Source organism: Cydia pomonella, chromosome 1 (genome assembly GCF_033807575.1).
Source record: "Cydia pomonella isolate Wapato2018A chromosome 1, ilCydPomo1, whole genome shotgun sequence".
NCBI classification, from domain to species: domain Eukaryota; kingdom Metazoa; phylum Arthropoda; class Insecta; order Lepidoptera; family Tortricidae; genus Cydia; species Cydia pomonella.
In genome coordinates this window covers 39917101-39944070 of record NC_084703.1, presented here as the reverse complement: position 1 = coordinate 39944070, position 26970 = coordinate 39917101, and the positions used below count along the sequence as shown (strand labels likewise).

At 39.2% G+C, this 26970-nt stretch overlaps 1 protein-coding gene across 1 annotated transcript; it reads left to right on the top strand.

Moving 5' to 3' along the window:
- Positions 1 to 12357: 12357 nt before the first annotated feature.
- On the top strand, positions 12358 to 26457 carry LOC133523189 (protein obstructor-E-like). The gene is made up of 6 exons (XM_061858668.1): positions 12358 to 12515; positions 14949 to 15262; positions 16300 to 16420; positions 16799 to 16993; positions 20155 to 20230; positions 25481 to 26457. The coding sequence occupies exons 1-6, from the start codon at positions 12476 to 12478 to the stop codon at positions 25719 to 25721; spliced, it is 987 nt and encodes a 328-aa protein (XP_061714652.1). The 5' UTR covers positions 12358 to 12475; the 3' UTR covers positions 25722 to 26457.
- The last annotated feature ends 513 nt before the right edge of the window (positions 26458 to 26970 follow it).

Genomic DNA, 26970 nt, shown 5'->3' with positions numbered 1-26970 from the left:
CGTCTCCCGACGCCAGCCTGTGAGATTACGACATTTCACCATCGAAGGAACCAAACCAGGGGCCCCTGAGGAAGTTGCAGACCACGTCACAGGTGAGTCCCCACGGTTTATGCTAATCATTTATCCGACATAATTGTGTTCGAGCCGGATATTACTATCTGGTATCGGTTTATGCGTATTATTTGTGCTGTACAAAAGTAATTTCAAGTAAATTCCTTTCCCTTTGTTCGTAAGTTAGCGAGAACCTACCTCCGCTTACAATTAAAAATATCGAGTTTCCGACAACGTCGTGCAATATTTCTCAAAAATACTGATACGTACAGTTAGATCTCAACGAGATCATTCTAATTATATATAGTTTTATATGGTTTTGAGCACTTTTGGCGAAATTACATTCGTCTATAATTTCCGAGAACCGGGCGGTAGATATTACAGCGGCGCGCGTGGAGTAATTTGCCTAGTACTAATTAATACCTAGGTCTAAATATATTTTGTCGCAAATTATTTATTTATTTTGTACAACGTACATTACATTACATTTAGTATTTACGTACTTAAGTGTATTTTTTAAGGTTCTGGTATAACGTACCGAAAACCACAATATCGTTTAATGTCGCGATAACAGTATCGAGTAAACTGTCGCTCGTATTGCGTACGGCACAGAGTTCAAATTTCTTTAGCTCGGGTTCTACCGACGGGAAATATTATCTTTGTATTTAACATTGCATGTTAAATTACAACTTACTTTTAATTTGCGACAAATTATATAACTATTTTACAAACAAACTAACATTTTTGCTAGTACCTAGCCATTTTATAAATCTTATAGCTTAACATAACGTATATACCTACTATACAGATTCACAAGTTTAATCATCTCTTATCTCGTGATAACGTTATTATTTTCCACAGTATAATAACTCAATTTCTTACAAAATGACCGCGATGGAGATTGAACAATTGACATTCGAACGTGATTTAGCTATTAACAATATTCAAAAAATTGTAGATTGTTCGAATAATGCAGCCGAATTTCGAGTTCGCGTTAAAGAGTTAGCCTCAATTAAAAAATCATTTTTCCAAGTTCAAGCGAAAATTGAAAAATTATCGGCAAAGAATGAGTCATTCAACCGCGATGATAATTTAGCTGTGAGAAATCAATTCGACTCTTTGTACTTTAAGGTCCAAGTTGCCTTAGATACGCTTAAGGAGGAGCGTAAACAAAGCATTACGTCCGTCTGCGGCGGATTTAATGGGGTGTCACATGCGAGTTGCTGCGCTCAGCAATCAAATCAATCGCATATTCGTTTACCGCGCTTATCGCTTCAAACATTCACAGGTGTTCTAACTGAATGGAATGCTTTCTATGATTTATTTAAATCACTTGTACATGACAACGTCACTTTAACAAATGTCGAACGCTTCCGGTATTTGTTATTGTTTTTAAAAGATGAACCGTATAATCTTATTAAATCGATTCCTGTTACGGATTCTAATTACGAAAATGCCTTACAGGTATTAATTTCGCGTTATGAAAACAAACGAATTATTTCAACAAAACACTTTGACAACATTTTTGACTGTGAGTCAGTTAACGAGAAAAATGTTGAATCAAGTTTACGTAACTTGATGAATTGTTATCACGAGAATATTACTGCTTTGAAATCATTAGGTTTACCAGTTGACGACTGGAGTTTCGTACTTTTAAATATTTTGCTACGCAAAATCACACCTCATATTCGTAGACGTTTTGAATTATCATTAAAAACTTCATGTGAAATTCCTGACGTTACCGAACTACTCGATTTCCTCGATAAGGAACTAGCGGCATCCGAAGTGATGACCGCGTCCGCGCGTACTTCAAGTGCATCCGCGGGGCCTGCGCAGCGCGCGGCGCCCGCGCTCGCTGCTGCTGGCGGAGCGGCCGGCTCGGCCCGGTCAGCGGCGGTGACGTCATCGCGCCATGCTGCGGCGGGAAAGCGTGCGATGTCTCTTACTCGCGCGCACTCCGACGTGCAATATAATGCACCGCGCAATAATAACTCTTCGTTTGCGCGTAACTCGCGTACTATGAGTGTACATGCTACAACTGCGGTGGATTATTTAACTAAAATTAAATGCGCGTATTGTAAGGACAATTCACATCCTTTATATAAATGTGAGAAGTTTAATACGCTCACTTTAAAGGAACGAAAACATTTCGTGGAACAAAATAAACTTTGTACCAATTGTTTATTTATTGGCCATGATGCTAAAGACTGCAAGTCGCGCCATACTTGCCGCGTCTGCACTCAAAGGCATCACTCTTCATTACATGAAGATGCGCCCACTCCAAACGTCTTACTGACTACGGAGTCTTCGTCTTCCCCTGAGTTGCGCTCAGTAGCGGAAACCTACACGCCCACTCCATTACATGGAGCTACGGAGCACCTTTCGAGTAAGAACTGTACGGTCTTACTCACGACTGCGCTTGTAAATTTACGACCCCTGAACCAGGGGCCTTACTCGCCGCGGTCCGTCCGCGCCCTTGTTGACCAAGGAGCGCAGACCACGCTCATTTCTGAGTCGTGCGTCCAACGTCTCGGCCTGCCGCGGTACTCCGCGCAGACGAGTACCACTCTCACCGGCATTGGTGGCGAAGTCCAACCACGTGGTTACGTGTTGTGCGAGGTCACGCCTCACAACAAACCCGAGCCGAAGCTTCACATCGAAGCTCTTATCTTACCTAACCTTACAAGCTACACTGCTAATATTCCTAGATCAATTGGGGATATTCAGAAGTTCCCACACCTACAAAATCTTGATTTAGCGGACCCAGAACTGCGCTCGACGCGGCCCGTTGAACTGCTACTGGGATCTGACTATCTGGATAGCATACTACTACTGGATAATATCAAGGGTCCACCGGGCACACCCGTGGCCATCAACAGCATGTTTGGTTATATGTTAGGTGGTAGAATTTCATATGACAGTATGAAACGACTTAGTGTCAACTTGAGTACTTGCCAACTTGACATGAAACTTCAAAAGTTCTGGGAATTGGAATCCATACCAGAACATCCACATCTTACAAAAGAGGAATTGCGCTGTGAGTCGATCTTCGTCGATACTCACACACGAGATGCAAATGGGAAATATACAGTTTCCCTACCCTTCAAGGAGAACGCTCCGCCATTGGGCGATTCTCGTGCTATAGCTCTCTCACGTTTAACTAAACTAGAGGCACGCCTGTCTCGCGACCCTGCCTTACGTGAGAACTATAATAAATGTATCCAAGAATATTTAGACTTGGGACATATGGAGCCAGTCATTGACTCAGCGAGTCCTGGCACTCCCCCCTACTACCTACCCCACCACATTGTGGTGAAGGGTTCCGCATCCACTACGAAGTATCGCATTGTGTACGACGCTTCATGTAAAACTACATCAGGTCGTTCTCTTAACGATAATCTTGTCACTGGTCAGAAATTGCATCAGGACATTTCTGAAATTTTACTGAAGTATAGACTTCATAAAATCGTCTTTACGGCTGATCTCAAAATGATGTATCGCTACATTGGTCTTTGTAAGGAACACCGTGACTTTCATCGGATTCTTTGGAGATTCTCTCCCCATGATCCCGTCAAGGAATATCGTATGTGCTCTGTCACATTCGGCGTCGCTTCCGCGCCTTTTCTAGCCTTGCGCACACTTCGTCAATTAGCAATTGATGAAGCTGCTAACTTTCCACTTGCCTCGCACGTACTTCTTAACGAAGTATTCGTTGATGATGTCGTTACTGGAGTTGATACGGTTGAAGATGCTGTCACTCTTCAACATCAGCTACTTTCCATTTGTAAAGCAGGAACGTTCGAACTCCGCAAATGGACCAGTAATAGTGCTGAGTTCTTATCGCATTTAAATGATGAGGCTTCCAATCATGATGACGCTCTTGTTCTGTCAGCACTTGACACTGACACTTCTGTCAAGGTCTTAGGGCTTAAGTGGAACCCTAAATCTGATATTTTCACCTACCAAACGGATGGAGTGGCTAAGTCGCGCAAATGTACGAAACGTATAATGCTAGCAGAAATCGCTAAAATTTACGATCCCCTCGGATTCCTAAGTCCAGTGACGGTATTTGTAAAGCATTTAATCCAACTTTTATGGGTATCAGGCTCAGGTTGGGATTCTGCCCCTCCACAGGGTATCTGTGACTTGTGGTTTCGGTTCATCGACGAATTGCCGTTATTGCAAGACATCGCGTTACCTCGTCACGTGCTTCCGAGTACACATCAAGTGTCACTTCATGGCTTTTCAGACGCCTCTGAAAAGGCCTACGCCGCCTGTGTCTATATTCGTGTCGTTGACTCGAATGCTGCTATCAGCACCCACCTTCTCATAGGCAAAACAAAAATTGCGCCTTTGAAACGGCTTACTATCCCGAGATTGGAACTATGCGCTGCTCATCTACTGTCAAAATTGATAAAAAAGGTCCTCACTGCTTACAGCAGTAGATTGTCTTTCGACCAAGTTTACGCTTGGTCCGATTCCACTATAACTCTTGCCTGGTTACGTTCATCTCCAGACAAGTGGCGGACATACGTGTCTAACCGCATAGCGGAGACAACAAGCAACGTGCCTGCCTCACAGTGGCACCACGTTCAATCCGCAGACAACCCCGCAGACCCTGCGTCTCGTGGTGTTCTCCCATCTCAGTTGAACCATCAACTATGGTTCACGGGACCAGCTTGGCTCAGTAAAAATGAGTCTGAGTGGCCTAAGACTAACGTCGTATGTCACACCGACGAAGAACGTCGTAAGCATGTTCTTGTCACACAAACCAAAGAACCTAATAATTTAGAGTTCATTGAGCGATTTTCTTCGCTTCCAAGGATGCTACGCGTCATTTCGTATATGTTACGATTCATAAATAAATGTCGTAAGGCTAACAGTCCGACGACTAAACATATCACGGTTCCTGAGACAAAACAAGCTCTCAGTCGAATTATATCACTTGTTCAAAGTGACTATTTCTCCGAAGACATCTCGCGTCTCAAGGACGATGATAGATGTACAAAACGTCTTCAGAAACTGAAACCTTTCTTGGACGATGCCGGACTTCTCAGGGTCGGCGGCAGAATAAATCGGGCCAATGTTCCGTATGATGCCAAGCATCAGATTTTGTTACCCAAGAAACATCACTTCACGAATCTTCTCATTGATTACTATCATAAAACACATTTACATGTGGGACCTCAAACTTTGCAGTTTGCCCTCGCACAGACCTACTGGATCCTGTGTGCTCGCGATGCTGTACGTATGCGTACACGACGCTGCGTATCTTGTGTTCGTGCACGACCTGTTGCACCGCAGCCATCCATGGCTCAGTTACCTACTACTAGGGTTCGATCACTTCGTCCCTTCTTAAATACTTCCGTTGACTTTGCAGGACACTTCTTCCTTAAATCAAGTAAACTTCGTAACGCGAAACTTTATAAATCATACGTATGCGTGTTCGTTTGCCAATCAACGAAAGCAATCCATTTGGAATTAGTTCCCGATCTTTCAACCGAGTCTTTTCTAAATGCATTGCGTAGGTTCATATCCCGACGCGGGTATTGCCAAATAATCCGTTCTGACTGCGGACGGAATTTCATAGGTTGTGACAGGTATCTTTCCGAACTTTACACGTTTCTGCGAAACGAGTCAAATCAGACTGCCATAAACAACCAGCTGACAAACATGCAAATCACCTGGCAGTTTAATCCTCCATATGCTTCGCATTTTGCCGGTCTCGTCGAACGAGCCGTAGGTAGTCTGAAACGACACTTACATCGTGTCATAGGTACACTAAAACTAACTCAGGACGAATTTAACACTTTGATTTGTCAAATTGAAGCGGTATGTAATTCAAGACCTCTGTGTCTACTTAGTAATGATCCTACTGATCCATTACCCCTGACTCCTGGACATTTCCTCATCGGGGAACCATTAACGTCTTTACCTGAATTTGACTTGTCTAACGACAACCCAAACCGCCTCGCTAGATGGCAGGTTATTCAACAAGCTGTTCAACATTTTTGGAAACGCTGGAGCGTAGAATATTTACACCAGCTACAACCCAGAGGTAAATGGTTTCACGACAATACTAACACACCCCTTCGGGAGGGTTCTGTAGTAGTGTTGATAGACAACACACTGCCACCACTGCAATGGCGTCTCGCGCGCGTGCATCAACTGCATCCCGGCGCTGACGGTATTACCAGAGTCGTAACTGTACGCATCGGTAATACTCTTACCAAGCGACCTGTAGTTAAGGTCTGCCCCCTGCCTGTTGAATAGGCATCACTTAGGTATAGCATTACATGTTTTAGTCCTAAGTTAGCATAGTAGTTCTTAAATAAAATAAGTATTATTTTATGGTCGGCGGCATGTTCGGTACTTTTGTATATGTACGCACAAATACTACGTATTTTCGTTTATTATTTTAAAATCAATTAATACTTCATGGACTAGCATATTCCAAACGGGATAAGCCTGAAACGGAACGCTTTTCTCAAAGCGCGCAACACCGAAGCTCGAGTGTTGCCATTCTCTCTTACCAACGATCTCCAAATCGAAACGCGCGATATCTGCTCGCTCCGTCGAAGCTTGAGTCGAAAAACCCAAAATCAAATTGACACAGTGTACAGCATAAATAGAAATCGTCTCCCGACGCCAGCCTGTGAGATTACGACATTTCACCATCGAAGGAACCAAACCAGGGGCCCCTGAGGAAGTTGCAGACCACGTCACAGGTGAGTCCCCACGGTTTATGCTAATCATTTATCCGACAGTAGTAAATGAGCAAGACCCAGAACAGGATACAATGAACTATAATCCAACTGAAAGCGAATGGAGAACAGCAGAATGTATAACAGAATATAACAAAACGACCTGGGCGGTAAATAGTTTTGATAACTTTAAATCGCCGGGAACAGACGGAATTTACCCAGCCCTACTAAAATGGGGTGGACATACATTAATCAAACACCTATCCAATCTACTGTGCAGCTGTATAGCCTTTAGATATATACCACATAAATGGAGGGAAGTGAAAGTGATTTTCCTCCCAAAGCCAGGCAAAACCGATTACTCGGACCCCAAGTCTTTCAGACCAATCAGCCTTACATCCTTCATGCTAAAAACACTAGAAAGACTATGTGACAGAGAACTGAAGGACACGGCCCTAAAAAACATAGAAATCCATCCAAACCAACACGCCTACAGTCAAGGGAAATCAACTGACTCAGCTCTCCATGCTGTAGTAAGCAACATAGAGAATGCGCTAGCAAGGAAGAATTCATGCCTAGGCATCTTCATCGACATAGAAGGAGCCTTTGACAAGACAAACTTTAGCAGCATTCAGCAAGCATTACAAAGACATAGAACCAATCCACTCGTAACCGAATGGATAATGAATATGTTAAGACAGAGAATAATAAGACTATCCGAAAACCAAACTCATCAAGCACTAGTCATGAGAGGATGCCCCCAGGGAGGAGTACTCTCACCACTGCTATGGAACCTGGTGGTGAACGAATTGATAACAAAATTAAACAACGAACATTTTATGACTATAGGGTACGCAGATGACTTAGTAATACTAATCAGCGGCCTAGTAATAAACACACTGTGTGATCTCACACAGACAGCACTGAAAATAGTAGAGAAATGGTGCAAGGAGAATGACCTATCGGTAAACCCAAAAAAGACCGACACAATTCTCTTCACACACAAACGAAAACTGGGTACATACGAACTGCCAACCCTTTTTGGCACAAGATTGACACTTTCAAAGGATGTAAAATACCTAGGCATAATCCTGGATGATAGACAGAACTGGAACAAACACCTGGACAATAAACTAAACAAAGCAACAGTAGCCTTTTGGCAATGCCGGAGGATGGTGGGCAAGAGATGGGGACTTGCTCCTCACATCATACTGTGGCTATACAAAATGGTAATAATGCCAATGATCAGCTATGGCTCGGTCGTATGGTGGCCCCGCACCCAGCTAACCACGGTAATAGACAAACTAAATAAAACACAAAGACTAGCATGTGTGGCTGCGACGGGCTGTATGAGAACTACTCCGACTGCGGCGCTAGAAATAATGCTAGGACTCCTCTACCATTACACATATATATACAAAAAGAAGCGGCTGCCACGGCTCTTCGGTTGAAAAAGCTAAACCTATGGACATCCTTCAGCTCATCGCACAAGAAGATCTATGAAAATATGATCTCAAAACTACCCATGCTGGCGGCGCCCATCGACAAAACACCAAAAACTATGATCTTCTGGAAAGAATACGCCATATCATTAACAGAGGATCCTAAAGAAGGACTAGACCAAACAAACCTAAGAATATTCACAGACGGCTCAAAAACATTTGAAGGGACAGGATGTGGTGTCTTCTCGGAAGACCTGAACATACACATCTCAAAACCCCTGGGAGAACATAACACGGTATTCCAAGCTGAATGTGTGGGAATAATAGAAGCTTGCAATGCTATAACAAGACGACAGGTGAAACACGTAAATATACTAATACTGTCAGACAGTAAATCAATACTACAAGCGCTATGCAGCGACAAAATTAACTCAGAGCTCATACTCGAATGTCATCGAAGCCTCACGGAAGTGAGCAAAGAAGGCAACAAAGTAACAATTCAATGGATAAAGGGGCATAGTGGATCAAGAGGAAACGATGCAGCGGACGAACTGGCCAGGAAAGGCTCAGAAACGACGGCATATGGACCCGAGCCCATCATACCCCTACCAATATCCTATATACACAACCAGCTAGACCTACATCACAGACAACTGCACAATAAATACTGGAATGAAATGGACACATGCAGGCAGACCAAGGATTTTCTACCGGAACTGAACCACAAACTCACCAAAATACTACTGAAAACACCTCGACGCCAACTACGTAAAATAGTAGGATTAATTACAGGACATAACACACTTAACAAACACCTACACAATATGGGTAAAACAGACAGCCCCATGTGCAGAGCGTGCATGGAAGAAGAAGAAACAACAAAACATATTCTCCTAGACTGCAAACAGGTAGAAGTATACAGGAACAAATACCTAGGGAATCCGTGCACACTAGGAGAGGCAATTAGCAGCCTGAAAACTTTGCTAGGCTTCGTGGAGGAGCTGGGGTGGTTAGAGTAGCGCTACCTCGTTTCACGCAAAACAGGCACAATGGTTGTCGAGTTGCGGAAAATGCCCAGAAGCACTAACTAACTAACTAAGCCAGGAGAGCGAGAGGAGACCTTATCGAGTGTTTTAAGATTGTTACCCACTGTTACAACCTCCCCGACATTCACGCAGGGCCGGATTTAGGGGAGGGCAACCGGGGCTACTGCCCCGGGCCTCCACAAAAGAGGGGCCCCCCACAATAGAGAATTCGGTAAAAATACCATTTTATTTGGAAAAAAATTGGGGCCATGGGGGCCTCCACTCCTTTATTGCCCGAGGCCTCCACTCCTTTATTGCCCGAGGCCTCCATACCTCTAAATCCGGCATTGCATTCACGATATAATCAACAAGAGAACTATCAGCCGCGAGACCCTAGGTCACAGCCTAAGAATTGTTCGCACTCCCACTACTACTAATTCAATTCTTTGTCCAACCATGTCGTGGCGGCTTGGAACCGTTTACCGGATATTGTAACTGCTCCCTCGGTCAATGTTTTTAGGAACAGATTGGACAAGTGGCTTTTAAATAATAAGTTAGACTGATGTTACTTAGTGATGTGATACGACTTTACAAACTTTGAACTGTATAATACAGGACACTGTGTGACATAGGCTCATCAGCTAAATAGCTGCTCGCCTATAATTATATAATAATAAATAAAAGGCAGATCGATTGTGATTCTTGGATTAAGAAGTCCATTTTGTTCCTGGGTGTTTGACCGGATTGATTTTATTTCTTGTTTATGTTGTTTAAGTATACTTATAGTACAAAGTTTCCTATAACCCATTTCAATATTCTGACACCAGTGCGTTGTATTTTACCGAACTTGGAAGTGCGCGGCAGATCCAATCGGGCCGTGGTATTGGTGATCATGATCGCCAGTGTAGGGGAAAGCTATCAGGCCCTCTGTCGAGTGGACGATCCGATCGGGCCGTGGTATTTTTTATCGTGATCGCCAGTGCAAAAGGAAGCTTTTGAACCCTTCCGTTGAGGGGACTCCGGAATAGGGCTGCCATCTCGAATTTCGCCAAACCCGGACAAAGATTTAAAAAAACCCGGACATTTGGCGTAAATCACACTTTTTCCCCGGACGAGTCCGAAAATAATATTTTTAAAATACAAGACCTTTAATTTTACATGTAGTTTTAATGTGCTTCCTTACATGAAAAGTGTCCGTGTTTTCCCCGGACACTTCTTGACGGCCTCCAAACTAGGACAAATCCGGGAAAACCCGGACGGATGGCAGCCCTACTCCAGAAGGTGTTCCTGAATACCGATCCTTTTTAATATAGAATATATCCTTTTTAGAAATACGTGCCATATGTCACGTATTATTCAGTTTACTACTGTAGTAAAGTAAACCGAATTTACTTTGGCAGCTCATGGTAGTGGTACGGTTAATGTAAGACTTGGCAGGTGATTATGACTTCTGACTCGATCCATATACATATTTACAAAACCTTTCAGTCTATATATGACCGTTTTCTGTATCATTATATCGTCAGCTCGTGCAGGCTGTCTGGATGTTCAGAAACAGGAAATGCAGGATGATTTTGGACTCTTTTGCTTTAATATATTTGCTATAATATATTTCCATAGCCTTCTTGTAGGCAAAACCGAAATTTACACGCACTAGACTAGTGCGGAGCCCATACTAATGGCTCTTTCTCACTGAACATCCCGTTTTTGCGGGTACGGTTTTCTGCAGGATCCCGTTTTAGTAGTATAACCGCAGAAAACGGGATGTTTAGTGGAAAAGAGCCCTAACACTTCACGGTGGGGAACATTGCTCTTTCCTTTGAAGAAGATTGATAATACTCAGACTCCATTGGTTATGTTATGAACTGTACTAGAGAGGAGTATGTGGTTGAATGGGATTGTTTAAATGCCCACATTACTAGGCCTCGGCTTCAAGGTTTTGAAAACTCCGCTAGCTGCAAGAGCCCTGTTTCTACAATTTGTATGTGTGGCGACGAGCTGAGCGGACTTCCACAGGTATTATCAATGATATTAGAACCTGTTTCGGAGATGATTAGGATGGCTCCTGAAGGTCCACGAGGACCTGGCATTAAAGGGTATCGAATGCAGCCTCTCTCTCTCCCTTAATACCAAGACTTTTACTTCGTTAATCCTAACCCTAACATATTCGTGGTTAATTTTTGTGACAGCACTACAGCAGTGAAACGGCCAAGCTGAACTGTTTGACCAAGATGATGGCTTTATAGAGTTAGAACTTGCAAAGTTAGGATTTATAGAGTTAAAGGGTTAAGATTAACGGAGTAAAAGTCTTGGTAGGTATTAAGAGATCTGATGACTCTTTAGTGTGAAAACTATAGGTGATGTTAATCTTGGCAACACTTTACATGATTGACTTTACTTTTTTGGTGGGATTTTCTTTTTCCTTGTTCTTTTATTGATTTAAGAAAAAATCTGACATCACAGCAGAAACAGAACAAGGACAGACTGAAAATTTTATAAATCATGATGTGCATCTAAACAAAAGTGAACAGCAAAGATTTTGGAATATAACGTCCACACTTGTTTGTAGCACATTTTTATCATTAATCATAAAGTTTTTCTTCGTAGTTGGCACGCTCTCATAAAATGGAAAGGAATGTGATGTGTAAGCTCCACAGATATTAAGAAAGAAACATTAAAATATACAAAAAAAACAAAGAGGGCAAGGTTGCCATATGTTTGACTTTAATAAGTACCTGATTGAGAGTGTTTTGTTTTATTAAGAGGGAAGTATTCCTCGTACTCGTCCATACAAAAAGAGAAAATGTTTGTCCATTTCTAAATATTCTCCATTCTCCATGTTTTTGAGTATATTATGGACACAATGTAAGCTAGGTTTATAGGTGTTCCTTATTTTCATAATTTGCAATACAATTTTTTAAAGCCAAACCCATCAACCTAGAGTATATTATGCTGAGCGATCAAAATCAAAGTGATTTGTTAAGATTTAGTTAGTAGAAACCGTTTTCTCCTGAAATGGAAATGTCATAGAAGACGTACCGTTATTTCGTTAGCAGCTACGCAAAATTGCGTTACCCAACACGCAGGACACGTGCAAACGTGTCAGCTTCATCACAACTCGTCGTTTTCGTAAAACAGGGTGCGGTGCGCGAGATGAGGCCGTGTGGCAATCGGTCTGTTCCCAAGGTCGAGACTCTTTGGGTCTCCGGATCGCCACTCATACGACGCAGCAACATTGAGCTGAACGTACGCGATGAAGACTCTAGTGTGTTTTTTAAGCGTTTGCGCATTTGGTAAGTGCATTGCTTATTTTTATTCGTATAAAGAATTATACAGGCACTGAAGGTGCAGTTTTTTAAATAACTGTTTAAATATTAATGGTAATTACTTAGTTATTAATAGTAATACATCTGTATACACCGTGTTTTTTTATTTTATTTCGAGGGTGCATTACTGAGCTTAAATTAAGTAACTTTCTCAAAGACACCGATATTCTAATTAACTCCATTTCGGAGATAATCAATCATTAATTTTTATATTATAAGGCCCTTACGAGCGTGTACACGTGTGCTAAGGCAAGCTTAGGGCCTGTTTACTTATTGATTAGTGTTTACTGCGAGTTCATTCAAATTTATAATAAATTACCAAAACACATATTGGAAACTGAACCGAGGCTATTTAAAAATGCCCTCTGTAAATGGTTATTATTAAAGTGTTACTATTCAATTCAAGAATTCATGTCCGATGAAAATCAATAAATAAATTATTTTATTATTATGTTGACCTATTGAAATTTTGTAAATTTTTCCATGATTTTATTATTTAATTGCTTTATATTACATGCCTTACATAGGGTAGAACATAAGGACTTTTTATTCTAAGACCACCAATTGTATCAAAATACTATGTTCTTGCAATAAATATATTTCTATTTCTATTTCATACATTTGCTACTAAACGAACGTACTATCTCGGACGATCGATGTTAGAAATGACATTGATAGGTCACAGTTTTCAATTGTTTGGTTGAGTTAAATGTAATGCCCGTGTTACAACGTGAGAGTCAGAATGGCGGGTGTACCTAAATAAAATCAAATGAAAAGCATACCATATTTTTGTACCTAATTTGTACTATTTAGTACCTCGTTTAAAAAAAATTTTACCTCACGGTACGTAAAGTTATCATCAAAAAACAGGTCACCCGCCATCCTGACAGTCAGAATGGCGGGTGTACTTTATTACGCTATGTTCCCGTGGTTATTGATAAATTCTATAAAAGCCAAATATTTGTACCTTTTTTGTATCTTCATATTCAATTATAATATGCGTCATTTTATTTGTGATTTCCAAGTTTTACTCATTTTATATTTTGCTTGCTATTACAATTTTGCAGGCGTTATAATTTTTCAAGTTATCGATTTAATTTTTAAGAAAAAACGCTAAGGTACAAATATTTTTATTACGCCAGGATTTAGTACATTTAATGTTTAATCTGTTAAGTTCTAATAGCTCAGAAAATCATGTCTTAAAATGATTTTTCTTAGGAAGATTTCTTTGAATTGGCGCCTAGCCTTTTTTACAACGTTCTCACGTTACAACAACGCTATATGCAACATTTAGTTACTTAAAAAAAAAAAATAGTAAAAAAAAAAACATTTTTTTTTTAATTAACTATGTCATTTAGATTCCTTAAACGTACTTACCGAAACCCCGGAGTTAACGGAATTCAATAAAAACACGGTGTATCTCATCTAAAAAAATAAGTTTGGTGGGACTGATGGGTGTCTGATATCGCGCAAAATTTCGAATTTTTTGCATTTGCCTTGCTTTGCCTAAAAAATATGATTATTCTTATTTTTATACAATTTATAAGTATATGTATTAGGTATATTTTTAATTAAAGGAACGGAAAGCATAGTTTTATGACGAAACGTACGAACAAAATTAAAAACCACGCGCACATAATTCTGTACGAAAACGGACATATTTTGTAATGAAACCTTTTCTACAAATTATTGTTTAGCCTGCCAATCATAAGCAAGAGTAAATTTCTAATCAGATTTTATCTTCATGAATGGACAATTATTTTTTTAAGAGTCTGACCAAGATAATTTGGCTCTTTATTATTTGTCACCATGTCTGTCTCGTTCTAACAAGTATGTAAGCGCTAAAGTGACGGAAAATGGAACCATGAGGCCACCTCTGTTCTTAATGTGAGATAGCGTTACAAAGACAATGATTCATTAAAATTAATAAATTCACTGGATCTAATGAATCTCTGCCATTAACGAGTTTGTTAACAATGACCGTAATTAAAGATCTCTGAATGCCCCTTGGGATCCAACATCTTACACGTAGAATTGTGGCATGTAATTTAACACTTGGCGGTTTAACGCATAAACATTTATAAGAATAGGTAAACATTACGTTACGTATCATTATGTACAGGCCTAGCCTAGTGTGGGACCACTGAGCTAGTTATGTAATTTTATCTTCTTTTTAACGATTCGAATCGATAAACGATTTTTTTTATGTGTTCATGGTTGATGCACAATTATCGTGAAGTTTTTCTTTGTAACTTGTAGACGTGACGGGGTGTTGTAGTGTAGGTAGGGTATGAAACACATTGCATGCCATTGGTACAGAAGCCCCAGAAATTCAACTTTTAATTTTTAATCGCGATGAATTTATTCAGAGTTCTTTATACTGTTATATATTTGTTACAGCGCATGCTCAATTCGGCAGTTTTAACAGCGGACGGAGTTCAAATGCTTTCGGTAACTCGCGCTCCCAGACACAGTCAAGCGGTTTTGGAAACTTTGGGAACACACGCACTCAAACTCAGGCCAGCGCGTTTAGCAGTTTCGGAGGTCAAAGCCAGTCGACCTTTGGCCGCCAATCTGGGTTCCAACAGACCACCGCAAGCCCTCGGATCAGTCAATATCAGCAGCAACCAGCTAGGACTAGTGCTGGCTCCTGCAGAGAGTTGAATGAACGTTATCCTGTGTCTGGGAGCTGTGATCGATACATTGAGTGCGTAGTAAGTTGACTCATAAATCTCATAAAACAATACTATCTATTACCTATTAATAAAATGGCTGACCTAATAGTTATCGGCCTATATTATACCTAACGAGGGAACGGCCGCTTCTCCATACGAACGTAGTCTCCATTTTCCTCTTTGGATATTGACGTTATGGAAAATATTTTTACATTATTTGATGGATACTAATCATAGCTATGCCCCTACGACTTCTTACATTATTGTAAAAAAGAGGTGCGAAAGACAGATTTAATAAAAAATGCTACCTACTAACTCTTATCTTATACCTTTAAACAAGCAATTCTTGTATATATATATATGTATATATATTTCTGTGATCTCGGAAACGGCTCTAACGATTTCGCTGAAATTTGGTATATGGGGGTTTTTGGGGGTATACAATCGATCTAGATTAGTCTTATGTTTGGGAAAACGCGTGTTTTCGAGTTTTTATGCGTTTTTCTTTCGACGGAGAATATGGTCGCTAATTTCGTATTACCGGCCACTGTCCGTCTGGTCCAGCGGGTTAAGACGCGGACGGCTAAAACGAATGTTACGGGTTCGAATCTCGCCTGGTGATTAACTTTTGTTTTTTTTATATGTTTAAGTTTATATATAATTTTTTAATTTTTATTGTTTTAGACAAGTTTAATTTTGTAAAAAAATGTATTTAAGATTATCACCTATACACCACCATATTACAATAAATAGTTATAACCGAGCAAAGCTCGGTCGCCCAGGTACTAATAATTTAAAAAATGTGTCAAAATATTTTCAATAATATTAATATCCAGAGAGTAAAATGAGGACTACGTTTGTATGAAAAGGTGATTTCTGAAGTTGCTAAAATTGTGAAAGTGTGTAAATAATTTCGACAACGTACCATAATGGGATACAAAATTTCCCGTTTCTGTAATGGAGACATTTTTCATAGCTTGTTAAAACTTCCTGAAATTACAATTTTCAAAACTTTTCATTATGGGCATATTTTTAATACTGTTGAATGGCTTTATCATCGTAAAAACAACTTTCAGAATGGAACAGCTGAAGAAAAGAGCTGTCCAGACGGTTTGCTGTTCAACGCTAACGTGCTCTTCACAACGTATCCCTGTCAATACCCCAATGAGGTTCAATGCCTAGAACGTTCAGCTTTGCGTGAGTACAGACAGATTATTATTATAAGTATATGATAAATTCTCAGCGTGCGTATGTGTAAGACGTCTACTCAATATTAAATTAAGTTGCATGTGAGAGGAATAATAAATGCTGTTCGCGCGTCTTAAACTTTGGTTTCCTCGTCGCATGACTAATACTTTGCAGAAGTTTTGCAACCATTTTAACTTTGTTATATTGCCATGGCGTAATCGAGATTTTTTTTTTAATGTTATCATTATAACTGCTGTATGAGTGTTAAAATAATTACACTCGTCGAGTTGCATAATTCAATATGCCTTTTCAGCAATGCGATTGATAAAAGTAATATCATAGGTATGTACGTCTCAGTTACAAGTAGAAATTTTTATGTGTTTACAGAGCCTGCTCAACCGACGGAAGACTGTCCCCATCAGTTTGGATACTTCAAGTTGGGTGATGCGAGGAACTGCAGTGCTTTCAGGAACTGTGTGAATGGTGTGGGCTACGACTTCGCGTGCCCCGAGGGTCTGGCCTTCAGCTCGGAGAGCTACCGCTGCGAATGGCCTGACGAAGTCGCCGATTGTGACGCAGAAGGTAATTTACAACGTGAAAATTGTATCACAAATTACTTAAGAGCTTTAATCGTGACAATCGTCATCACCAACATCTGTCTCATTCATAAAATACAGCGAGTATTTTTGATACGAACACATAATCAAAGGGCAGTTAGTTTAGGCTGTAATGAACACACTTTCATAGGTTTAAAAAAAAAAACCGGGAAAAGCATGTCGGGCCACGCTCAGTGTAGGGTTCCGTAGTTACTCTTCCGTCACAATAAGCTAAACTGGAGCTTAAAGTATAGTAGATTGTTAACCAAGGGATGAAACGGTACCTTTCACGCGAGTTAAACAAATATGCAAATTTGCATAATCAGTACCTAATTAAAGTAAGTGTTTTTACTATGGGAGAAACTTTTTGCGATAACTCAAAAACAGCTAAACTGATCATGTCCGATCATGTGTTTCATTTAATGTCTTTCTTAAGCTCTACTTCCACGATTTTTTTCATATTTTTTGGACCTATGGTTCAAAAGTTAGGGGGGGGGACACATTTTTTTTCTCTTTCGGAGCGATAATCTCCGAATATATTCACTTTATCAAAAAATGTTTGTTGAAGACCCCTATTAGTTTTGAAAGACCTTTCCAACGATACCCCACACTGTAGGGTTGAAGCAAAAAAAAAAATTCACCCCCACTTTACGTGTAGGGGAGTTACCCTCAAAAAAATTAAATTTTTATATTTTATTGTGCGACTTTGTCGGTTTTATTATTTTATTTTATTTTATTTATTAGGAGAACAAACAGAGTAAAATGTACATAAGGTTCTATTAAAACTAACTTACACGTAAAACATGCATTTTCCTCCACGACAGTCCTCACCGAGATACACAGTCCAGTTCAGTTTACTTATTCTAATTATGATATGAATATCTATTTTCTATTGGCACAAAATATTGCATGTTAGTAAACAAAAACAAACAAATTATAGCATCTTATGTGTAAAGGCTATATATTCGGCATGGATATATTGATTTATATATCCATGCCGAATTTCAGCTTTCTAGCACTAACGACCACGGAGCAAAGCCTCGGACAGACAGACAGACAGACGGACATGGCGAAACTATAAGGGTTCCTAGTTGACTACGGAACCCTAAAAATGGACGATTTTTATTTTTCCATATTAAATAATTCAGCAAGGAATGTATCACTACATTGTTTTAACTCAAAACGTCGCACTTAATGACGCGACGTCAGAACTGTCACAAGTGACCATGATGTACGAGTTACATTGCCGCTCGAAAAAAATTTAAAAATAATTATGCTCTGATGGTTAAGACTAAATTAAAAACATCATTCAGAATTGTTTTATAGCACTAAAACCTACGTCTAGTTTAAGTTTGTGGTTATATCAGAAATACACACTGTGTATGGTAGTTACAGATATTTATTTATCATAGGTTTATATCGTTGCCTAACCTTGATTTAACATTAAAAAAACACTAAATAGCTGCAAATGTATTGTATAGACAATTGTCTGTAAACGACAAATGTGTTTAACATTGTTTTTACCAAAAACAAATAAGGACTTTCTGCTCATTTGAATTTAATTTATATATCTTTCGCTACAGAATGGAACCAATAATTGTACCGTAATCCGTCACAACATCCCTAAATGTGTACCCTACTTTCATAAATTCGTCTTATTATCATATTATCATGTACTACTATCTGCATTAACGCCTTCATATACCGGGTGTGATCTGTAACACGAGCAAATAAACTGTAGGCTGTACTCCTTAAACTAAACATTTATATGTTATATTGAGGAGTACAGCCTACATTTAATTTTTTTGCTCGTGTTACAGGCCACACCTGGTATAATACATGGAAATCATACCAAAAAAGAGGTGTTGCCTTACATCAAATGAGATAGTTTTTTTATACATATTGGTACTGATGAAATAGTAATGACAAATCCAAGTTTTCGACCTCGAAAGCCCTTCTCGTATCTTTTGTATATCTTTGATGAATCAGGCTAGTCCTCTGAATCCACAGCACTCCTTTTGGGGCCAGCGTTTGTGGTAGCATTGCTTCATCAACCTGATCAGGCCGGTCGAAATTGTCATTCGACGGTGGATTATCGGTCGGCACACATCTCCGGTCCTGTATATTCTCGCATGACTGACCATTGCTGTAGTTGCAAACAGCTGAGCATTTAAGTCCGGCTTTCCTGCAACCACAGCTGCTGGTACAACCTTTTTAGGGTTCCGTAGCCAAATGGCAAAAAACGGGACCCTTATAGATTCGTCATGTCCGTTTGTCTGTCCGATTATGTCACCGCCACTTTTTTCCGAAACTATAAGAGCTATACTGTTCAAACTTGGTAAGTAGATGTATTCTATGAACCGCATTAGGATGTTTACACAAAAATAGAAAAAAAACAATAAAATTTGGGGGTTCCCCATACTTAGAACTGAAACTCAAAAAATCTTTTTTCATCAAACCCATACGTGTGGGGTATCTATGGATAGGTCTTCAAAAATGATATTTAGGTTTCTAATATCATTTTTTTCTAAACTGAATAGTTTGCGCGAGAGACACTTCCAAAGTGAAAAAAATTGTGCCCCCCCCCCCCCCCTGTAACTTCTAAAATAACAGAATGAAAAATCTAAAAAAAATATATGATATACATTACCATGCAAACTTCCACCGAAAATTGGTTTGAACGAGATCTAGTGAGTAGTTTTTTAGTTTTTTTTAATACGTCATAAATGGTACGGAACCCTTCATGGGCGAGTCCGACTCGCACTTGGCCGCTTTTTTGAGTTACAGTTAGTTCAAAATTTTACAAACCTTTGAGAAGTCGTATCTTATGTACTATTTGGCTTACTAAGAAAAAATTGGCGTCAATTAATTGCAAATTTCTTCTTCTTAAAAGTGTGCATAGTGACTTTTGCCGTAACTCCAGATTTTGGTGGAAAAAAAATTCAACTGAAAAAAGTCCTAAAATTTAATCGATTTTCATGTACTTTTCAATGATCCCAAGGGCTTTTGATGTCGAAAACTTTGTATTTGTTAATACCTACTCATTTGATGTTAGGTAAAATGTACCAATTCCATGGGCGTTGATGTAGCGTCTCCAACTTAAGGACTGGCTTTGCAATTGTAACATATATGAATATTTTATTTCAGCTTTCCTTGGCTTCCGCTGCCCTGAGGTGCCAATATCTAAAGAACTTGGCCCACCCGCTGGCTACAGATACTACAGGTAACAGTTATAACGTTTTGAGGATAAAATAATTTTCATAAGATTGTAATCACTTAAGTACATATCCCTACTAATTATTATAAATTCGAAAGTAGCTCAATCCGACTGTCTGTCTGAACCGATTTAAATGAAATTGGTATGGAGATAGTTTGAGAGTAGTTTTTATCAATTATCATCATCATCACACACGTCTCGGGCATATTTTTAATTTGTTAAAGTTGCTTTTTCTGCTTGTCTGTTGGTTCCGTTGAACGCTTGCAGTATGCCTTTATACACGCCATGCCTGTATAATAGATATATATTAGGTACGAACTTAGTCGTAGAATGGCTTGCTGCAGACAAGATCGAGGTGGCAAGCTATATGTAGTAAAAAAATAAAAGTAGGTATGTATGATTTGTAGTTCATAAAACATCGTAACAGGTTGGCATTTGTTAATGTTAACCGGTCAGTCCGTGTCAGGTAGCCGCTAAATGTCAGCAGACGAGCGCGACCTTGGTGACGTAACTCTTCATTAGAAATACCAACCTTGCATAAGCTGGCATGTGTGAGCATTTTACGGATTGTCGTGTTTTCTCAACGCATTGCCAATAACTTTCAAAACAACATAGTTGTGACCTCCCGAAACCCTGAATTTGTCCCTGTTTATATTGCCCAGTTGTTAACGGACTTCAATTTCACGAAGGAGGAGGTAAGGCACTTACTGTACTGTATTAGGCAAATTTTTAGGGCTCTGTACCTTAAAAAAAGGAACTCTTACAGAATTATTCACTCGTATGTCTCTATCTAGTTAGTTGTCCATCCATTGCTCCGAAACTAGTGAAAAGGTCGGGTTGAAGGTACATATTTTTACATAAGTAAGTAACCCGAAAAACCTATTCGACGACACCGACATATATCATACATCAAATGAAAGATCTTGTTGTGGGAATATACATATATGCTTACATTTTTATTTAAGTATAATTTTAGGTAGATAATTTTTGAGAAAAAAGCTCAAGATTTACCAACTGTAGCCACAGAGTTATTGTATCTTACAAATCGAATTATAATATGTAGGAAGTCTTACAACCTGATAGCTACGGGACCCTAAAAGCCGTTTTACATTAAAGGAAATTAAGAGTAAACAAGTCAAAGTCAGCGTGTTAGACTCGTAAACGTCCATCTCGATGCGCTGACCCAAACGTTAATGGTGTTTATACCCTTGACATTCTGATTCTGACGTGTAGGAATATCTATTAATAAGTTCAAATAAAATATTCAGTCTTACAAAGATTATGCGCAATTAACAACTGAGGTACCTGTGTAATTATAATTTTGGCTTTTGTTAATCATATTTTATTATTATTACTACAACTACGTGTATTAGACCTTATTATATAATTTGTGGTAGTATTAGCCAATACCTATGGAAACAGTGGTTTCAAAATATGCAATAAGTGCATCATTCTTCTTGATGAACAAATATAAAAGCAATAAAGCCTTAGCTAGAGATGGGTAGTGAGACTAGTGAGTAAACTCAGTATTTACTCAATATACCCGTATTTACTCAAATTGGTGGGTATAAACTATTTATGCCTTAGATCTATTAGATGGCGTCCACTGGTCTGTGGCGCGCTTTGGCGAAACAGAAATTTTTTGGATAAATTAAATATTTTTGAAAAAAAAACGTTTTAAAAGGTCGAAATTATAATATCCCTCTAACTTACGAACCAAGTTCAAAAAAATATGAAAAAATATCGGTTGATTAGCCATAGAATAGAGTACTTACTAAAAAAACAATTGGTTTAATTGAAAATAAATGAAACATGATCTTTAGAGCCATTTTTAGGTTTTCTTAAAAAAAAAAACCTTAATAAAAGGTCGTAAGTGTCTTACCTGAGCGAATAACTCGCGAACGCGAAGCGGCGCGGCTAAGGCTTGCATTAAGATATTAGAATAACCGTTTTTCCGGATATCCGTTCACTTTTACTATCCGGATAATTATTAAGTTGATATCCGGATAAAACGAGTAATTCCAATACAATTTATGACAAAAAGTATCGTTCAATTTTTAATCGATTTAATACAATGTAAGTTTACAGTATAATATACTAACTTATTAAAACGCATAAAATACAAAAAAGAATATAACCAAGGTAAAGAAACGTTACGAAGTAAAAAGGCTCCGGGTCCCCAGGGTCCGAGGGTCTCCACCCCAAACGGCTCAAACATGCAACAAGAATCAATGGATGCATATTTGCGCCGTTTGAGGCGCTCGGCTGCTTCGGCGGCCGTTCCGGCCTTGGTCGAGGTCCCTGGAAGGTGGGACGGCGCAAAGGTATCCACACATGTGGCGTCCCAAACTAAAGGCCTTCCCAGCTTCCAAGGAACCAGAGTCATGCCGTCCGGCCGCTTGCCATCGTCCCTCTCTAAGCCTGTGGGCTCTAGGACGGCTGGTGCCCAGGCACTGGGCAAAGGCCCGGCGCAGAATGTCATTGATACTGGCATGGCGTGGGATGCGGTCTGCGCTCCTGCTGCAGGACAGACCATGAAGGCCCCTACCAGTAACATTGGCACCACAGTGACATTTGTGCGGGGCAACACAAAAGTATCGTTACATTTTTTAAGAAAACAATTTGAAAAACGACGACGTTGTCGGTTGAGTTTTTCTATTTGAATACTTACATTTTAAACTTATAAAAACTGTTTAATTAAATTTTACTCCTTTATTGTCGACTGCTCCCTAATTTTTTCAAATATTCGAGGATAATCTTATCATATCGCCTTACATTAGCTCCATAAAAGTAACTTTCATTATTGGTAGCGTACGATTTTTTTTTTTATAAAATGCGAACAAAACTAAAACTGTATGCAAAAACAGAATTCTTGTATGGATCCAGCGGAGGAGAACTTCGATAACTATTGAACTGCCGAACTAGATGAAGTAGTTTAGAAAAGCTGGTTGAGCCACCCAATACAATTGGCGAGATTAAAGCAACACAACCTCGCCTCGGTCAACTGGAGAAAATGGGAGGGGATCGAACTGTGAGAAGAGCATATGTAGGGCACCCGGGTGGAGAACGTCTATCTGGACCTCCCAGGTACTGCTGGAGTGACGAAGCCCGAATAGACCTGTTCGCTCTCGGATTGGTCACCTAGCGGAAAGTGGCACAGAACAGGGCTGAGTGGTGTTTGTCAGAGGCCAAGATCCTTTTTGGGTCACTGAACCAGTTAATTAGTATTGAATCATTTTGCTTTTGAATAAATCTGCGATGAAAAGCTTGATTGACCTTAAATGCAACGTAATATCTCAACAAGAAGAGACTGTTTTAACAGTTATAAGAGAATATTTGATTCTCTAAATATTATCAAAACCTTACGTCAATAAGACGTCAATTTATATAAGGTATTGACTTGCATTAAAATCCATAGCAGTCAAATCTACATGAAATAAAGGCAACAATAACTTTTTTATGAACAACTGTAATCATTTATTAAAAATAAATTCGCAGCGCAGATAACCAATATTAATAAACTGTTACAAATACAGTTTGTGTCATCAGTTCGGAAAACCATCTAATCAAGTAAAACCTGACCAGTAATATATGATCACGCGCCATATTGCGGAATTTCATTGGAACTAAAATGTTCCTAATAAACTGAACTGTCACCCTATACATGAGAATAACAGCGCCCTCTTTACAATGATCATATATTTCTGGTCGGGCTTTAATTAAAGCTTGTGTTATATCATTGCCATTTTTTTATTTAATTTAAACGTCGCATCTCAACACAATAATTCATAACAACATAACTCTAACCTAACCTAATGGTTACCAATTTTATGTTTGCACATAATCTTCCAAGGACATTTTACAACGTTTATTTTACGTGCGTCGTCGTTGCGCCTAAGGAGTCAAATGTAATGTAATAAGAATAACCTACGTAGACAAAATTTAATCCAAGTAAAACGTTGTCATAAAGATTAATTCTCGAAGGTTGATTTTCACAGTAAAGCATCGGCAAAAATTATTACCAAGTGAAATTTCGGAAAAAAAATCGGTGAAATGGTAGGACGCATAAAAATATCTTAACACTTGCTGTTACACAGACTTATATACGTTAAATTTGATTACATTACACTTTTCATAAATACCTATGGAAGTAATCTCCGAATGCCGTTGGGCCGCCGCGCCGCGCCGCGTCGCATTCGCGAGTCATCGCCCACGTAAGCCGCTGCGTAAGCACGAACTTTTGCGCGACATGCAGTTATCTAGACTAGAACATCGACGTACATTAAGTCCCATATTTTTAAAATAAATACCTTCTTATTTAAACCAAATTTGTTTTCTACACATTATTATCACAAATTGCCTCTCTTATTGTTATGTAAATATTGTTAATACAAGTTAACACTCTTCAATAATATAAAAACGATTTAGTTCTTAAATCTCACGTTTATATTAATTTATTAGATATCAATTTTACCCAACTAAATGAGTAAATACGGGTATTTATCGGGTACTGTGAGTAAACACTCAGTATTTACTAACCCCTACCCATGTCTAGGTATAGCTGTTTGCTACTTTTTGTGTTTCTGGATACATACGACCGGTTTTGACGATCGGTCTGGCCTAGTGGGTAGTGACAATGCCTGTGAAGCCGATGGTCCTGGGTTCGAATCCTGGTAAGGGCTTTTATTTATCTGATGAGCACAGGTATTTGTTCCTGATTGGATTGGTTCCTGTTTGGTTTGATTGTTTGATGGAAGTTTTCTATTTATGTATTTAAGTATTTGTATATTATATATATCGTTGTCTGAGTAACCACAATACAAGCCTTCTTGGCTTACCGTGGACTTAGTCAATTTGTGTAAGAATGTCCCTATAATATTTATTTATTTATTTACATAAGTAGCAGCCCTCGTACTATATAAATTATAAACCGAAATAAATGACAAGGTAAACAATTTGCAAAACTAAACGGGTTACTACTTTGATTTGAACGTTGAGTAGGTATACATATTTTATAAGCTAACTTGGCTTTCATTTCTTCATGAGCCATAAACTATCTACTCTTCAACTACCTACTTACTTTAAAAATTAGGCAAGCCCGTGGATTTAAGTTCTATGGACTCTCTGCAGATTTACAGCAATTTATACTTACGTTTCACGTTTAATGAGATTTTTCACTTTGGAACCTTCAGAATTTTAATAATAATAAACGACACCAAATCATACGCTTTTATGTACCTACCTCACGTTTGACAGGTCCGACACGAACTGCCAGAAATATTTCATTTGCATCGAAGGCCGTCCTCGCGCGCTGAGCTGCGGCGGCGAATCCGCCTTCGACGACCTGACCTCCACCTGTGTCTCGGCCGACGAGGTGGCGGCTTGTCCCCAGGACCTCCGCACCGCCGCCGCCAGGGCTAGGGAAGAGGAAAAACAGCGACTCGCCAAAGAAGTCTCTTTCAACGCACGCCCGCTACAACAAAAAAGACGATTCTAATACACAAACGAATATACAGTCAAGGTACAAGATATTAAATTTACGTATGTTAAGGCCTTAATTGGAACTACCGATTATTTTGTGTTGCAGTAATTAATCATATTTCTTATGGATATCTTCTTTACACACACACAGACACAGTAACACTAAAGTCCTTAATTAATGTACCTGTTTCTTAATTAATCCAAATATCTACCCGACGAATTTAGTGTAGGTACCTACCGAAATATATAATTACAACTTAAAGTCGTTTGTAGGTAGGTACATATTTTTGGCCAATGATAACATATCAATATCTTAGACCTTGATTGTAAGTACATATAATTTACTTTCAGCTAGTCCTTTTCAATCATTTGAGTTACCTATGTCAGTTTGTGCATATAAAACAATGTATATAATTGTACAGTAATTTTAATAAACACAGTGATATACCCACAGCCTGAGCACGGTATCCGAGGGATGGCTAGGCCTTAATAGCCTTCTGCCCTTTAGACAGGCAGAGTGACGCGGGCAGAGTAAATTTTGTAAACTATATGAAACGTTCTTGCTCCGCAGCGTGCGTAGCTAAAGGACATTCCATACTTTACAAAAACAAAATCTTCTCTGCCCTGCGCTCCGTGGAACTGGGTCTAAGCATACGCTTAGCTTTACCCAGATCGAAAATCTTCAGAACTAAGAAGTGTACAGACTGTTGTGTGATACTGATATTCACAAAAATATAAACAAGTATATTTTGCCTTTTATTTTTTTTACAATTTACACGGTTGTTTCAAAACCTCCTAAATCAGAGGATAGTACTAATCAACATACAGGGTTTTGGTAGCTAGATGAAAGCCGATTGATTGTATGTTTCAAACCACGTAGCAAGTCTCGGAACCGGTTTTAAAAAGAGCGGTAAATACCGGTATATTTCGGTTTGACTCCGAAACTTTTATAAGAACGCTAACGTTTAAAGAACTTTATTGTAACCTAAATAAACCGGTTTATTCGACTAGCGACGAGACGGCCGGGCCGGTCGGCGTTGTGGTGTTCCGCAAAAGTAAAGATGGGGACATAAGAAGAAACCGGTTTTTATGGTTCTAAACCAGTTAAGCTGACAAGAACTTTATGGAAATGTTCTCCTAAAAACCGGTTTTAAAAATAACGGTTTTACAACGAAACCGAAATAAAAAGGTTTTGCGCCAAGTACATGATAACGGTTTGGAAATGTATCAAATTTAACCGGTTTCCGAGCCTTCCCACGTAGATT

Coding starts and splice junctions, on each gene's coding strand:
- LOC133523189 (XM_061858668.1), top strand. CDS start 12,476: ATGAAGACTCTAGTGTGTTTTTTAAGCGTTTGCGCATTTG. Junction 15,263..16,299: donor ATCGATACATTGAGTGCGTA/GTAAGTTGACTC, acceptor AACAACTTTCAG/AATGGAACAGCTGAAGAAAA. Junction 16,421..16,798: donor CCTAGAACGTTCAGCTTTGC/GTGAGTACAGAC, acceptor ATGTGTTTACAG/AGCCTGCTCAACCGACGGAA.